This window comes from Sitophilus oryzae, unplaced genomic scaffold (assembly GCF_002938485.1).
Source record: "Sitophilus oryzae breed Bouriz unplaced genomic scaffold, Soryzae_2.0 scaffold_1307_pilon_pilon, whole genome shotgun sequence".
NCBI lineage: Eukaryota > Metazoa > Arthropoda > Insecta > Coleoptera > Curculionidae > Sitophilus > Sitophilus oryzae.
Window position 1 is genome coordinate 968,753 of NW_022145957.1, and position 17,208 is coordinate 985,960.

Genomic DNA, 17,208 nt, shown 5'->3' on the forward strand with positions numbered 1-17,208 from the left:
TTTTCTTGCAAAAAATCATTAAAAAACGCAAAGATAAAACCAAGTTAACTTTAACGGAAATATGGTACATCCTGGTGAGCTGTTTCTATGTAAATGAGTCCATGTGCTGTACGTGTTTTATTTTATGAAATATATGTGTGACGCCTATGAATTGTAACCCCAAGTAATTTATAAAAAGCCGTAATAAGGAGGTTTTTTCTTCAAATGACTGTTTTCATATCTAATGAGTTTAGAATGTATTTAAGTCGAAATATCTGATTCGTCACTGCATAAAGTTTGAGACCGTTTTGCAAACATGGCCTACGAAAAACGATTGTTTAAGACAAGTAAATATATGCTTGCAATCAGTGGTCTTTGGTCACACGACATCGAAAATCGTAAGATGTTTAAGTCCCTCTACAACATTTATTCCATCATCACTCAAACAGTGTATTCTTCGTGCATTATATCGTTTGCTGTCGCATTCTACTTGGAACGCAACCAGAAAATCACAGAAGGTAATCCAGCATTTACTGTATTATTTTTTTAAAACAATATTAAATAGAAAAACTTAACAAAATATTCTCAGATTATAAGTGGAGGTTGGAACATTAGGTATTACAGAAAAATTAAACACTAATTCACCACAATACACCAAAACACTTTACTTTTAGTAGCTGTTTCGGACGCCTGTTTCACTTTCCGTGTTAGCATTATCAGCAGATGATTAATGCTGTGTTTTAATTAAAAAAGTTTTAATAATTTGCTGATGATGTCCCTAACATGGTTAGCAAATCCCGCGTCCAGTGTTTAAAAGTTAAGCGTTTCGGTGTATTGTAGTGAATTAGGGGTTTATTTTTCAAAATAACTAAGTGTATTATTGTTTAACAATTGAAGGGTTTGACGCCAAAACCGGTCATATCTGTTTTTTTTTCGAAAATCACGTTTTCAATTACAATTTAATTATACTTGGGACGTTAAACCATTTGAAATAAAAATGGGACAGTTTTTTATTTGTATTTTTTTAATTTACTAATGAAATAAATCATATTGTTTGCCATACAATCAGTTTTGTTATCTATACTAATATATAAAATCCTTAAGTGACTGACATACTGATTAATCACGATGCTGCTCAAACCACTCAACGTAAGAAGCTCAATTTTGGCATACAGGTTGATTCTAGGGTGTAGAGGTTCGATAAGAAGGGATTTTTCTAAATTCCAGTTCCAAGAGGGTGAAACCATTCCTCAAATATTTCAATATTTTTTATTTAAAAAACGGCCAAGTTTCCGAAAAAACGCTTAAACACGTATATTTTATTTTGTTTTTTTACATATTTTAAGATTTTTTAAAAATGTATGCAGGGTGTTTCGAAAAATCTAGTCATTAATTAATCACGATCCTGCTTAAAGCGCTTGACGTAAAAAGCTGATTTTTGGAAAACAAATTGACTTTAGGGTATATTTGTATAGGTTCGATAAGAAGGGATTTTTCGAAACTCGAATTCTAAGGGGGTGAAACTATCCCTCAAATTTTAAAATATTTTTTATTTGAAAACCGGTGAGTATTTCAGAAAAACTCTTAAACACGTATATTTTATTTTGTTGTTTTACATATTTTAAGATTTTTTATAAATTTATTCAGGGTGTTTCATGAAATATGACCATTGAGTAATGACGATTCTGCTTAAACTGCTTGACGTTTAAAGCTGATTTTTGGCAAACGGATTGACTGTGGGGTGTAGAGGTACGGAGGGAGGTGTTTCAATAGGGAGGTTAAGGAGGGGTTTCTCGAATCTCAAATTCCAAGAGGGTGAAAACGCCCCTCAAATATTACAATATTTGTTATTTAAAAAAAGGTTAGTCTTTCGGGAAAACGCTTGGACAAGCATAATTTATTTGGTTTTTTTACATATTTTAAATTTTTCAAAAAAATCATACAGGGTGTTCAAAAAAGTTGGGTAATTTCTTAACCACGATTCTGCTTAAACTGCTTGACGTAAAAAACTTATTTTTGGCAAACGGATTTTTCGAAAGTCAAATTCCAACGAGATGTAACTACCCCTCAAATATTACCAAGTTATAAAAAATGTCTATATCTATGTGGCGGATTCATCTATCCAAAAAAATCCTTTATGGGTATTTCGCCACTGCACTGCTAGAAAAGTCTACAAAATAAAATAGTTATTTTTTGTAAACACTTCTGCGTTAAACCTAAACGGACGCTTCTTGTCAGAAGTTGTGTTTACAGTAATAAAAATTTGCCTAACAAAGAAAAAAAAAGCTTAACGTTTCGGAAAGTTTTCTCTTTCCGTCGTCGTCCGTCGTCGCAACCATAAAGGATTTTTTTGGATATTACCAAGTTATATAATAATATCGCCATATTGTTTTTTCTCATGCTGACATAAATGTGAGAAAATTTTATCCAGTTTTTATGTTAATACATGTCTTGCTTCGCTTTATCATCACCATTACAAACGATTAATTCGACGCGAACGAAGTCGCTGGTACACGCTAGTAGTACTATATAATATTTTGTGTCAAAAAACAGACAGCTCTATATAAAAAATGCTCTTCAAATAAATACATATATGAGTATTTTGCCACTTACACTGTAATAGGAAAATCTACAAAATAAAATTGTTTTTAAACACTGCTGCGTTAATCCAACGGTGACCACACTTTTCAGCAGTTATCTACTTAACGCTTTGGAAGGTATATCTCTTCCCGGTCGTCGGAAACAAAAAAAACACAAAGAACAAAGAAAAACATTATTTAAAATATCTAAATACAACTATTCACAGACACTTTAGTTTTTTTTTCAACAGATACGTCTATAAAAACCGTTGACGTTCTGTTAAAATCACAATATAACAAGTTAAACTTAACAATTAACAATTATTACCTGCTAAAAATCAATAAGATAAAACCAAAATTGATTAAAATCAAACATAAATAAACAAAACATTAGTAAAATATTAAAAAACAAATAAAAAAATTAAACCGTTCTTGAATAGCAAATATTATAAATATTTTTTTTGTTCTTTGTATCTTTTTTGCTTCCGACGATGGAAAGAGATATACTTTCCGAAACGTTAAGCACTTTTTTGTTCGTTAGGCAAATTTGTTTATTAGTAAACTGCTGCCAAGTTGGTTTCCGTTGGATTAACTAAGGATTAACTATAGATAAAGGAAATAAATTTAGATTGGAATACCCGTCAAAATATGTGTATAATTGTTTTGGATCGCGTACGTTTTACGCTTTGAATAACTTGTCAGTGATTGGTCAGTGCCGTTCGAATTTTATTTAAAAAATGTAAAACTATGATTTAGGGTAGACGTGCGGTAGAATCAATATATTTTTTATTTATTTTACGTTGTGAATAAATATTGGTAGTTATTAAAATTGTTATAAAAATATAAAATTCTAATACAAATAGATAAGTTATAATAATTATTTATGACCATAAACAACCGATACGCTACTGAAGCAGGTAAGTCAAATTGACGTATCTAAATACTTTGAAATCTAATCTTTGACAAGTAGTAAATAAAAGCAAAAATGCAAGAAAAAATATATAATTAGTTAATTTAAGTGAATTTCATAAATGATCGGTTTACTACACGTATGTATATTATATAATCACTTACTAGCGAAAAGTTGTTTCATTATTTCACTCGATTTTTGCCGAGATCTACCGCACGCTACACAACCAACTATTTTAGAGTCTTTCTCTATAAATCGCGATAGTGTCCCTGTTAATTTAAGTTCTGCCACAATTTCCATCTAGATTTACTACCTTTATACAACTATCAGTAGTAGAATAGATAATAAATAACATAAAATAAGCTCCGTAAAGGCTGACAAATCCACAACATATCAAATCAAATTCAAATGTGTCAAATGAATCGTCAAACAGAACTGTCAAGGATTCCCACCCTAGAGTCCTTTTTCCGCCCACCATGCATGAATACATGGATAGCATTATGCTCCTTTCTTAGTCTTCTTATTCAAAGGTTTTACGCGATAATCTGACGCTGCCATAGCGGTTGCTAAGAATAGCCACAAACAAGAACAGAAATAATTTTCTCTTGTCAAAGTCAGAATCTTCAAAAATTATAAAATCTTTTAAAATTTAAACCGCCCGGCCCTCTTTGAAAAAATACCGAAAATTTTTTAGCTATCTTGTGAGTTTAATTTAGATTTTTGAGATTTTTTAGACCCGTGATAATTGTGAAAAAGTGACATTAAAAAAACTTAAAAAGCTGTGTATACTGTGAACTGCAAAAACTTAAATAAAATGTTAAATAAAATAAAGTTTCTTATATGCAACACACTGTATTTTATATATAAAATTCAAACAAAGTAATAATAAATTTGATATTTGGCCACATAATTCCGGAAAAAACTGAGCCGCTTCGAAATTATCAAAAGCTTTGGATCGCGACCGTTGTAAAAGTAGCGCCAAATAGTACTTACATTGATCTCATTGACACTTTCCCATCTAAACTTGTTTCATTTATCTATGGGATTAATGCAGTTAGGTGAGGTTAGGTTAGGTTGCTGGGGTATGGGATCATATTTGATCCCTCACTCCGAGGCCTTGGGCCCATTGCGATACCCCTGTATTGTTTTACCAAACCTTCCTCTCATTTTTTCTTTGCGTTAAAGCACTTCCAGCTCTTTGCAAAGTTCTCGATGTCGCTGATGTTGGCTTCTGCTGCTTCCTCTAGTCCCTCTAAAAAACCTTGCCCTAAAGTTTTAAAGCGTCGGTATTCCAGTGCTGGACAGTGGCACAACTGGTGGTTTCTTCTTCCTCTCCGCATTCTCTGCAGTAGTCGTCGTCGGAAACTTTCCATCTTACGAGGTTTACCCCCGTGGGACAGTTTCCAGTGACGACACCTACAATTATGCGTACTAGGTCCTTTTTGTGCTCTAGTAGTTGTTTTGTCTTTTTTCTATCTACCCCTGGCCATAGTCTTCGAGCTGTAGCGCAGTCCTCACGGTGTTGCCACATCTCTTGCTGCTTGGCTTTGATGGAAGTTCCTATAGCCTCCTTCAGTGTGTTGATCGTCACAAGTGGTGGGTCATCTGCCACGGCCTCTCCCCTGGCTCCGTCTTTGGCGAGTCTGTCTGCTTCCTGATTGCCCATCACATTGCTGTGGCCTGGCACCCAGCACAGAGTAGCCCCGCCCCGACGCAGCCAGGATGGTGCTTCTCGGCATTCCATCACAGTTTCCGATCTCACTGATTGCATGATGATGCTTCTTAAAGTGGCCAAGCTGTCAGAGTATATCACTATATCCCCTATTGTTCTATCAGCAATTTTCTCTCGTATACAACTAGCCGCTTCCTTTATGGCGTAAACCTTTGCTTGTAGAACATTACAGCCATCCGATAGGCTCAAAGATCGTCGGATGTCTAGTTTCTCTGAGAAGATGCCTATACCTGTGCCCCCTAAATTTGCGGAAGCATATGTGTAGACTGCTATCTCTTGAGTGTTCATTACTCGGGTTGCTTTCCCATTCTTCTCTTGTCGGGATGCGAATCCAAAATCATGTTTGGTGAGCATATAGTCCGTTTTCTGGTCTAGCAGATATGGACTCGTGTTTACCATGATTTTCCTTATCACTGGGAATATCCTCGAGTGACCGTAATTGGTCTGGTTCCACAGATTGGATTCCCTTAATCTTAGGGCACCCTTAGCGGCCAGATCCTTCACGAGCCAGTCGATTGATTGCAAGTCCAGAATTGCTTCTAGTGCAACTTGCGCTGTGTTGTTCCATGCTCCAGTTATCTACCAATTATACCTACTAATTACTACCAATACCTACTAATCCAGTTGCTGCTAATCGCTGTACTTTTGTGAGGCTTTTTCTATTAGTCTCTTTAAGTACCGCTTCCCACCATACTAGTGCTCCATAAGTGATGATTGGTCTAACTATAGCAGTGTACGCAGTGTAGATAGTTTAATTAATTAATAGGATTAATGCAGTAGTGTTTACAAAAATAACTATTTGACTTTGTAGATTTTCTTACAGGGCAAGTGGCTAAATACTCATAGGAATTGTTTTGAAGAGATGAATCCGCCACAGAGATCTTGACGTTTATATTTTCATATATTTTAATAATAAAAGTGTTTTCTAGTGATTTTTTCTACATTTTACACTGTCATTTACATTATACATTCATAACTAATTTTGACTTTTTTTTAAATCTTTTCCATTTACAAAAATAACGACTGGCAAAAGTAAAATCGTTTATTTTTTTTTTCAAAAAACTCAGCAATCCTTTGAACTGTTTTGATAGCATGTTGGGCGAAAATCGCAAGGCGCAACTTTGCCCCAATTAACCATAATCGTATCTATTAAGTTTCCGAGATATCAATGCTCGTACACCGAATTTGTAGCACCCTGTATATAACCTTAAAATATTAACTGAAAAACACAGTAATATTAACATATAATTTTATCCACGTTATTTTTAGCATTGGAAGGATTTTCAAGAATGACCTATGTCCTCTTGCTCGTTGCTAAGATGGTATTCATTCAGACCAAAAGAATGAAAGGTATCATTATTTTGATGTCCAACGAAGAAGAAAAAATATACAAAGAAAAAAATGAAATCTTACAAAACATTTATACATTTCACGTGAAGTATTGTCGGAAAGTGATTTTTTGGATTATGATATTTTTATACAGCGCAGCTATTATAAATGTGGAAAGAGGTAAGCATGTTTTAGCTCATAGGAAATACACATTTATTGAATGCATTTGCAATATTAGTTAAAAATTCTCCACCTCCAAGATTTTTCACTATGACCTTATTTGATATTTTGTCACCTAAACGGTTGGCATTATAAAACAGAAATATAATTTGTTCGTATACAGACGTTCTACTGTATAAATGTATTATAATAATTTTCCCTAATTAACTGTAGTAATACAGGGTGTTCCAGAAATAAGTGCAGATATTTCAGAGAATGATGAAACGTAGAAGAATAGTATGCTCTGTTTTTTTTTTCTCAAGTAAGAGTTCGACAGCCGATGACAGAAAAAAAGCAGATGGCGTCCATACCTATCCATTTATTTCACTAAAAAAAAGGTTTCTAATATTTTTTATTTTAACTATGGATGGGTTTATATATAAATCCGTCATGTGTCGTCTCTTGTTTTTAACCAGTTTTATTCGTTTATTTAAAAAATGACAGATCATATTTCAATATTATTAATTTGACAGAACGATGAACGACAAACGGACGCCGGTGCCGATGCGTCTGAACTCGACTTAAGATTTTTGAGAGTTGTCAAACTCTTGCCTAGTTATAACCATTGCCTGGAAACTTATATGGTGAAATTTTGATAAAATAATTTAGTACTCACTAAAAACACGGTATGTCGTTAGTGGTAGAAAAAATAATTTTTAGAGGTTTATTTGGTTGCCTGTGATATGCATATACAGGGTGTTTCCTAATTAATCTAAAAAATAAAAAATCGTTAGAAAACGGCTTAAGGCGGGCTCTTAATAAGTATATTTATTTTTTTCTCGGCAACTGTAGATCAGAAAGGAAGTACTTTAGACCCAATGGTTATATAAAAATTGTTTTAAGAACACATGAGGACAGTGGCGTATCCAGGATTCATGCCTGGGGGGGTCAATAACTCAATATTATACCTAAATAAATATTTTTTTACATTATATAGTAAGTATCTATCTAATTACAGCTAGGTATTATGGTAAATACTAGGTATAAATTAAATAAATAAAAAAACATTTTTCTTAGGAAAATGGTTTAATAAATAACATTACATCATAACAACAAAAAATAATCATTAACACAAAAATTAACCAAAAATTAAAGAAACAAATAACAAAAAAAGAGGAAACAAACAAAAGGCCAAGTGAATAAATAAAAAGCACAAATACAAATAAAATTAAATAACAATATCCAGCTTTTTGGCTTTTGCCTGCATTTCATTAAGTACATCTCCTGTACTAACAGATATTTGTGGATACATATACAAAAGACAAGCCATTTAGCCTGTCCTCATTTACGGTGTTACGTAGGTAGGACTTTAACAATTTTAAGGTTAAAAATGTTTTTTTTTATTTAAGGAAGGAATAAGAGAGCTAAATGACCGTAGTATGTCTTTGTGTTTAACAAATCGTTCTTCCAAGTGTAATACTACGTAATTTAAAAAAGGAATAAAGATTGATAATCTGTAATAATCTTGAGCAGTTTCAGTTTTAAAATTCGGCCTGTTTTTTTATCTACTAGTTATTCGGTTTTTTTATTTCCTGTCCAAATAATTCGTTCATGTTTCTGTTCGTTTCTTATAAAAATATCTGCGAAGCTGGTATTTAAATTATTGTTTAACATATAAATTGGACCGACGCGGCGCGCGTCAGAAGTACTGGAGGCAATTGCCCCTATAAAAATTGGATACGCCACTGCATGAGGAATCACACCACAATTTGTTAGACTAATTAGAAAACACCCTGTATATTGTCAACTTGACAATGATTGTTGATAAATCAAAAAATACCTTTTCTGTGAAAAAAAAACGATTTTCGCAGGAAAAATGTTGGTTTTTATTAAATTTGGGTCTGCGTCTGCAAATACCGGTATGTTTTTTAATATTCTATCTATCTAAATTTTAAATATCATAGTCAGAAATAGTTTTATTATTTATTAACTGTAAAAATAGTATACTTATAAGTTTTATCAAATATTGTGATTTACTTTCTACCTTGTAGTCAAAATTTATATTTAATAAACTGTAAAATATATATATTCTTATGTTTTATTAAAGTTACTCTGATATACTAATATATCAGTGTAACTTTAAAACTAAATCTTTTGAAATCAAATATAAACATAAAAAATATTTACAGCAGAAAAGGCGAAGGCGCTGGGTTAAACGTAGTCTCTACTAAGAACACCCAAAACTTTGACCCAAAATTTTACTATTAAGTTTCATATCTATTATAATTTTGTGTCAAATTATGTCAAATAGAAATGATAAATATTTTTAATTTTGCATTTTGGACTGTGTTATTACGATTGTGCCGTGTTTTTGTTAAAATTAAGTGGAGGAAAACTGGACGGAAAATTAAGTGTTGACTCAAACCATAGTAGTTTACACTTAATATTCGGTGCCCAGAAACACAGTTTGCCAGAGAGTTGTATTAGCCACAAATAAAATTTGTATACCATCTCCTATATGGTACAAAAAACTGGGTAATCTGTAAAATAACACCACACCATAAATAAATAATAAAGTTTAGTACTGCAGAGAGATAATGTTAAAAGACACTTGTTTAAAAAAATTAAAATTAAAGTTAATTAATCAACTATTAAGATTTAAAATTCACAAGTGTGTCAACAAAATATATTATTTTATATATGTTGTCTTTTATTTATTCCTTTGCAATATTATTTTTTTTTATTTGTAAAAAAGTTATATATGATAAATGTAATAATAAATATAAACCACAATTTTTTTAATAAAATAACTCGATTAGATTTTTTCAGTTTTTTATAATCTTTTCACAATATTTTGAAGTAATCAAATTTTAAATATATTAATGTTCTCTTAGAGAGGGGACGCGTAATCGACATCTATGGCAAATATCAAACTTTGTGCCATATATCTGGCACCTAAACTGTAAAGATGCGTACTCATTAGAGCATTTTGGTCCGAACGAACCAAGCGAACCGAGAGCGCACGAACGAACTCAATAAGGAAAAGATCGCGATTTTCAGAGTGCTTGTTGCGTTCGCTATGTTCCCACGTTCAGTTTTGTTTAATTTTTTTCGTGCTTTCAATCTCTAGGTCACCGTTCTGCATCGAGTGTGCTAATGGACCCGAAAGATGTTATTATCGCTGCTGGTGCTTTTTTTGTTATACAAAACATTACCAATAGGGAAAAGAAGAAAACACATCAAGAAAATTATGGACAAGAAGTTTGTTTTTACGCCGTCAAAATGGAAGGCTACTAGAAATATGGATACTATATTAGATCATAGATCTAGTATTAGATCATAGATAGAAATCATGTGACATTTGCCAAATCTTTCCATTAAAAAAAACAAGCTTTATTGTTATATTCGTCATAATTTGTGTAAATGTACCTTTCCCCGTTCCAATAATTTTTTTCCTTTCGCCTCCTCCTGAACCTTGCTTGAAGACTTTCAATTTTTTTCTTTGCTTCTCCAGAATCACATCCCATGATCTCATCTATCTGCCTCCGCGCATCAAACTTCTTAACTTTTTTATTGTATAATCCATCCTTTGGATTCCAAAGCACTGGATATTGTTCATAAATGTTTATTAACTGAAGGCACTTTTGTCTATCCCACTCCATTTCGTTTGAGCAAAGAAACAAACAAACAACGCTTTATTGTGCAAAAAGCCAAAACAGCTTCATCGACAAAGCACTCACAAACAACAAAATCACAAAAAAAATACAAACAACAAAAAATACACAATACAAATAATACAATTCAAAAAAATTTAAGTCTTTAAAATTACAAAAAGAATATACATGGCCAATTTTAGAACAGTACGCAGTAAATAGATATAATTTTAAAGTTATAGAATATTAAATACTTGACCTTTGACCAGTGTGTGAGATGATCAAAATTTTAAAATTCAAAATTGTTCATAATCAAACATCAACAAAAAGTCGTTTACCGCGTATAGGGCTCTCTCCAGTAGGTATGATTTTAGAGCCTTGCGAAATGCGGGAAAGAATGAAAGCGATTTGATATTCAAAGGCAGATGATTGTACATTTTGTGGCATTATACAGTATTGAACCCTTAACTAGTTCTGGAGCTCGGGGTTGGCAGATAAAGATCGTGCTCTGCATTCCTAAGTGGATAGTTATGAGATGGCCTTTCGGGAATAGCAGATATGTGCTTGCGGATTAAGCAAAGGGATTCAAAATGAATAAAGAAGGAAGAGTCAGTATTTTTCAAATTTTTAAAAAATTCTGGCAGTGAGTTCTACTGTTCAGTCCCAATAAATATCGAACTGCTCTCTTTTGAAGTATGAAAACACGATCAAATTTTGTTGCGCAGCAAGTACCCCAGAATGGAAGGGCATAACGAAGATGTGACTCAAAAAGGGCATAATAGGCTATTCTAGAGGTTGAGAAGTTAAGTTCCTTAGAAACTGATCTTAGCGCAAAACAGGCAGTGCTTAGTTTCTTTGATAGAGCTTCAATGTGAGAGTCCCATTTTAACGAGTTGTCTACAAGAATTCCTAAGAATTTCACAGAGTCCACGATGTCAATAGTAGTGTTATTAAGTACAAAAGGTTGTATAGTGCTTTTATATGACAAAACTTTAGTTTTTGATAGGTTGAGGCATAGGAGATTAGAATCGCACCAAGACTTAATGGTGCGTAAGTCATTGGATATAGTATCATATAGCGCCGCAACATCTGGGCCGCTCCAAGTGAAACTAGTATCGTCCGCAAAGAGCCAGATTTTACCGCTAATGTCCAGATTTGCAATGTCGTTGATAAACACCAGAAACAAAAATAAGTACTGAACCCTGAGGGACACCACATTCTATAGGCTTACAAGAAGACATAGACGTATCAATCCTCACAAGCTGCCTTCTGTTGCCAAGATATGACTTAAGCCATTCGAGCGGCACTCCCCTGAAACCATAGTATTGCAATTTGTTAATTAAGATATTATGATTTACACAATCGAAAGCCTTAGAGAAATCACAGAAAATTGTAGCTGTAGAGTGATGGTTATTCAGGCTAGAGTATACATTATTAAAAAGGTCGAACATAGCATCATTTGTGCAACTGTTACTTAGAAATCCAAATTGATGGGTAGTAAGTATTTTATATTTAAGGAGAAAAGATAGAAACCTTTTTTTAACCAATCTTTCAATGATCTTAGATAATGTGGGCAGGAGTGCAATTGGGCGATAGTTCGAAGCTTCATCTTTATCACCTCCTTTATACAGAGGAATAATTATTGCTGTCTTAAGACAGTTTGGAAAAACTCCTTTTTGGAATGACTCGTTAATTAAAGTAGTAAGATGGTTTAATGTGCATTCAGGAAGTTCAGAGAACATTTTGAGAGTAAGCCCATCAGTTCCAGATGAGGATTTGTTTTTAATACTATTAATTGTACTACGGAGCTCATCTAATGCTACGGGCGTGAAGAAGAGACTGTGTAAATTCTCATTTGCTTTAGGGAGATATGAAAGTGAATCATGGAAAGGAGTTATGGTGTTCACTAAATTTTTAGCCACATTAACAAAGTAAGTGTTTAAATCTTCAGGTGGAATTAAAGACTGTGCCAGACGAAGAAGTCTTATTCCTTAAGTCATTTACAATAGCACAAGTCTCTTAGCACCGGCTTTGGCTAGCCTTGCATTATAATAAATGTCCTTGGCAGCTTTCATAGTCTTACGATAAACCTTTCTATAAAGTTTCACGTAATTATGAAAGAAGACGCTGTCCGTGAATTTCTTAAGGTGAGATAATGAGCGCATGTTCTTTGCAGATATACGCAAGCCTGTAGTAGACCAGGGTATACCTTGTTTACTTTTGATAGGCCTAAGAGGAAATGCCTTGTACGCCAGATTAGACAAGGTATCCATAAATCTAGAAAATTCGGAATCGACGTCAGCCGAGAGGACAACCCACTCTGTTGTTAGACATAGGTGGTAAATTTAGAAAATTTTCATCCGAAAAAATACGGCCCAATTTGCGCGAGGTATTTTTGCATTTGGATTTCAGCAAAAACTTTGTCAATACTGCCTCATGATCAGAGAAACCCGAGTGAAGGACTCTACAGTCAACGAATTCCGGGTCAAAAGACGACACGACATAGTCTATAGTACTAGAGCCAGTTTTAGTTATTCTAGTTGGTGAGTCAACATGCATGAGTATACCAAAAGAATGAAAAGCAAAACAATAAAAATTTCTAGCCGCGAATGCAGAATGAATAAAACGAATACCATGAACGCAACGAACCTCCGTAACCACTGAACAACGCATCCCCTTTGAGCAAAATGCATGTACCGACAAGCCGGCGAAAATGTTTGGCGCGCTCGGTTCGGTGAAATTTTGCTCGCGAACACGTATTTATTTGCCGAATTCGGCTCTGTGCGCTCGGCTCGTTTGGCTCGTTCGTAGCAAAATGCTCTAGTGAGTACGCACCATTAGAGCCGTAATGGGAGAAAGGACCAGGAATCACTTTTCACTTACGGCCTTGGAGAGAGAGATATGTGTTAAAGACGCATCGACTGTAGAGTCTTTTAGATTCACTTTATCCCATTATTTATATATTTATGTCTAAACTAAACGTTCTCCGTAAATATTTATATATGTTTATATATGTCGATGTCCTTTATTATAATCCAACATAGCCTTGTTATTTTGGAAGGAAAGGGCTACCCCTGGGTTATCCACGATACCGTGTTGTCTTCGTTTTAACGCGTACTTTGGGCATTCAAAGATAATGTGTTTGACGGATATTGGAAGATTACATGTCTCACACATATGGGCTGGTTCTGTCCTTTAAGGAGGTGTTCATGGGTAAGTTTCGTGTGTCCTAAACGAATTCTAGTGAGCACAACAAAATCTCTTCCTAATCAAGTCCCATTCTAGTTGGATTATATTATCGATCATATGTTTGCCATAATTCTTTAGATCTTGCACGGAGAAAACGAGGTTGGTTTTATGAGGGTTGGGAGTTTTTGCAGCCAAGTAATCAGCGCTGTCATTGCCAGGAATTCCTATGTGGCTCGGAAGCCAAAGGAAAGTGATGCTGTAGTGGTTGATATTGGCCTTCTGTAGAAGCATTTTGCCTTGAAGCCAAGCGATTTGCCCATCACAGAATTTCTATTGGTATTACGCGTCATCTCTCTTTACTGGTCTAAGAATTTTCTGTTATGCGTTCCAATAGAACCAACTTATTTCTTTGTAAAATAAAATTAACTATTTTGGAATTAAAATTACAGACAATAAACAAATTACAGTAAGAGGAAGGAAAGTAAGGAAAGAGAAAAAAAAAATCAAGTCAAAGAAAAAGAAAAAAAAATCGAAATAGATTTGTGTGTCTGGAAACGTTCTATCCTTTTTTAACCTTTTCATAATTAGTGCTATTTTTTTTTTCAAATCTTAGTAAATGACGTTTAGAGATTGACCTCGTAATAATTATTATCGATTGTCATACCCTATCCCTCTTTGATGTCGTTTGTTTTCTAGCATATGGTATTTTATAAATTCTGCATTTACAGTCAATTTTTTTCAGGATTTCATCAAATTTACAAATGGAAAAAGACAATATCAGCCAATGTAACAATAGAAAAACCTCAAGCCGTACCTTTTTGGTTTCCTTTCGACAAAGAGAAACACTATTTTCTAGCTATGTCGTACCAGATGTACCACATCGTTCAAACAATGTTTCTGGTTGGATCTACGCAGGCGCTTATGAATTCCGTCTTGGTGTTCGTTAAGGCAGAATTAAAAATGCTGCAGTACGAAGCGGAACATTTTGATACTTTTAGCTCAGTCAGTGACAATGTTCTGAAATCAGGCTTCCCAGAGAAAAATTTAAGAGAGTTGGTTATTAAACATCAGCAAATTATTAGGTAACAACATGGTAATAGTATTTATAAAATATATCTAGCGGAGTGTTAAACCAGCATCTAACACTACTTGCGAAATAGGCCAAAGTATGTCAAATTCGAATAGTGAAGAGAGTTTATATACAGGGTCGCTTTTATGTATGGAAACGGTAAAATATAGGAGGTACCGCAAAAAGTTAAATACAAAAGTTATAGGATTTTTAAATATCTATTAGCGTGTAATAAAGTTAAATATACAGGGCCGTTCATAAAGTCATGGCACAACAAAGTTTTATTTTTTTAAATAGAACTCCCTGTATATTATTACATATATCAATTCCTACTTCAATTCTAAGCAAAAGTCGAAATACACACAATGTACCTCAAAGCAACCGTTTCCGAGTTATTGACTTTTGAACAATATATCTCTTAAACAATTCAATATAATTAATTTCGATGTATTTGGTTTGATTTAATGATGCCATTCGGCCGAAACTGTGATATTGTTGTAATGGGTTTATATTTTTTATATATTCTTAAAGTTGTTCAACCGACTAGACAAAATGTGCTGCCAGCTGGAGGACAAATCGTGAACCTTTCGGGGCGGAGTCAAAAATATCGATTATTTTCATTATTTTCCTCAGAGTAATGTAATAATATAGCCCGGGTTTCGGCGAACTTTAATAATGATCAGCTGATTAAGAAATTTAAACGAAACTTTTATTTTATTGTAAATTGTGGATAATTTTTGCCTGCTATTTTAAGAATTCTAAACCGTATTAACAAAGAAATAATTATTTCGATATGTTGGTACATTATTTATAATTTATGATAATGCTAATTGTTGTTAATTAATATTTAAAAAAAAAAGTTACATACCTATTTTAATTTAATTTAATGCAGGTTTATAAAAGAATCATTTCATTCTTAGATTATTTTATTCTAAATTGAGTGCTTACGAATTTTACGATATTTTTTTTGAAAACATAAAACTTTTTACATTTTTGATGCCAACTAGTTGGCATGGTATTATTGGTATGGGAATTAGCCAAGAAAGAAAAGAATTGGCTATAACTTCTAATTCTTCGAAAGAAAACATATTATACCTATATCGCTGAAAAGATTAAAGAATGGCGCTTTTTATGAAGTCATGGCCAACTAGGATTTCCATTTAAAAAAAACATAATGTTTGTGTCGTATGTCAAAAATGACAGGCTTTAGAAAAAAAAAACAGAAAACACAAACTCATTAGGTATGTGATTATCTACAACTTTTATCTGAAAACTTTTTGTCTAAAATACCATATGATCGAATAAAAACAGCGTCAGCGATGGCTATGAAATGACGATCGATGATATTTCCCATATAATTTTACATATAGAATGACAACGATCTTCATTTCATAGCCATCGTTGACGCCGTTTTTATTCGATCATACGGTAGATTATAATGGAATTAGCGACAAGTTTTAAAATAGCCAAAATTTGTGTTTTTCGAAATATCTAGTAAGCCTTGAACTTCTCCGAAAAATCCGAAAGGCGCATATTTATTTATGACCTCACAAAACTGTAATTCTTTCCCCATTTAACCGACTCTCTATCTCCAGTATTTTCCGAGATACCAATAGAGAACATCGTAGGAAACTCATCCTGTATAGTATTTAGAAACTAACTATTATTTTTATTTGACTAGATTAATTTGATTAATAAGACTCGATTAATTTAATTTAAAATAAATTTGATCAGATTTTTTTTTTCGTATATTTTACTACCAGAAAACCAAAATTATATGATAACGCACTTTTCAACGAAGTTGAAGGAATATATATAGCGTATCTATCACAATACTTAATAGAATTACTACAATTAGAAGAAAAACAAAAAGAAAAAATACCCAAATACCTTCACCTACTACTCATCTACAAAATAAACGAATATATACATAATCTCTTATAAAAACTCTACACAACTACTTTTTGTATTTTACACTGAAAAAATTATAAACTTACTAATTAACCAAACAAAAAGAAAAAATAACCAAATTATCCCTTCACCTACTACTTAACTACAAAATAAATAAACTATAAAAACACTACTAAACTATTTCTGGTATTCTACACTAAACATTATAATTAAACTTAATAAAATTAATCTAATTTTACACTACAACCACAACAACTCTAAAGAAATAAGAACATTTTTTAAAAGTAGAAGAAACAGAACTTCGATACGTGCGACCAGTATAATAGATCCAGCAGACAAAGAATACAAACTACTTTAAAAATGTGCATTCAGAAGAAAAAATATCTCGAAAATTATCTAAACAAACATTTTTTTTTCTTATCAGTGAAAAGCATCGGCCTCGTCGGCCTTGCGGAATTTGTCGGGTATTTACAATGGTCGAATTGTATAATTACCAGCTTTTATATCATATCTAATAGACAAAAATTATCTGGTCGATTAGTAACCAATTCGCACGGTCCGAAAATTATCGATTTTTATTTTCTCTATTTTTATTGGTCGCTTCAAAATTCAGAGTAACAAAAAATATTTTTCTGTAGTAAAAGACTGTGAAATACGCCCCGCCATCTGGTGCTTTACATCCATAAACGTCTTAGGTT

The 17,208-nt window shown here is 33.1% G+C and overlaps 1 protein-coding gene across 1 annotated transcript in view; it reads left to right on the top strand.

Moving 5' to 3' along the window:
- The first annotated feature begins 295 nt into the window (after window positions 1-295).
- The window catches only part of LOC115874880 (odorant receptor 10a), a 56,996-nt gene continuing 40,083 nt past the window's right edge, over window positions 296-17,208 (top strand). The window contains exons 1-2 of the mRNA XM_030890178.1: window positions 296-497; window positions 14,273-14,612. Of these exons, the coding sequence (XP_030746038.1) occupies window positions 296-497; window positions 14,273-14,612 (542 nt within the window). The remainder of the gene's footprint in view (window positions 498-14,272; window positions 14,613-17,208) is intronic.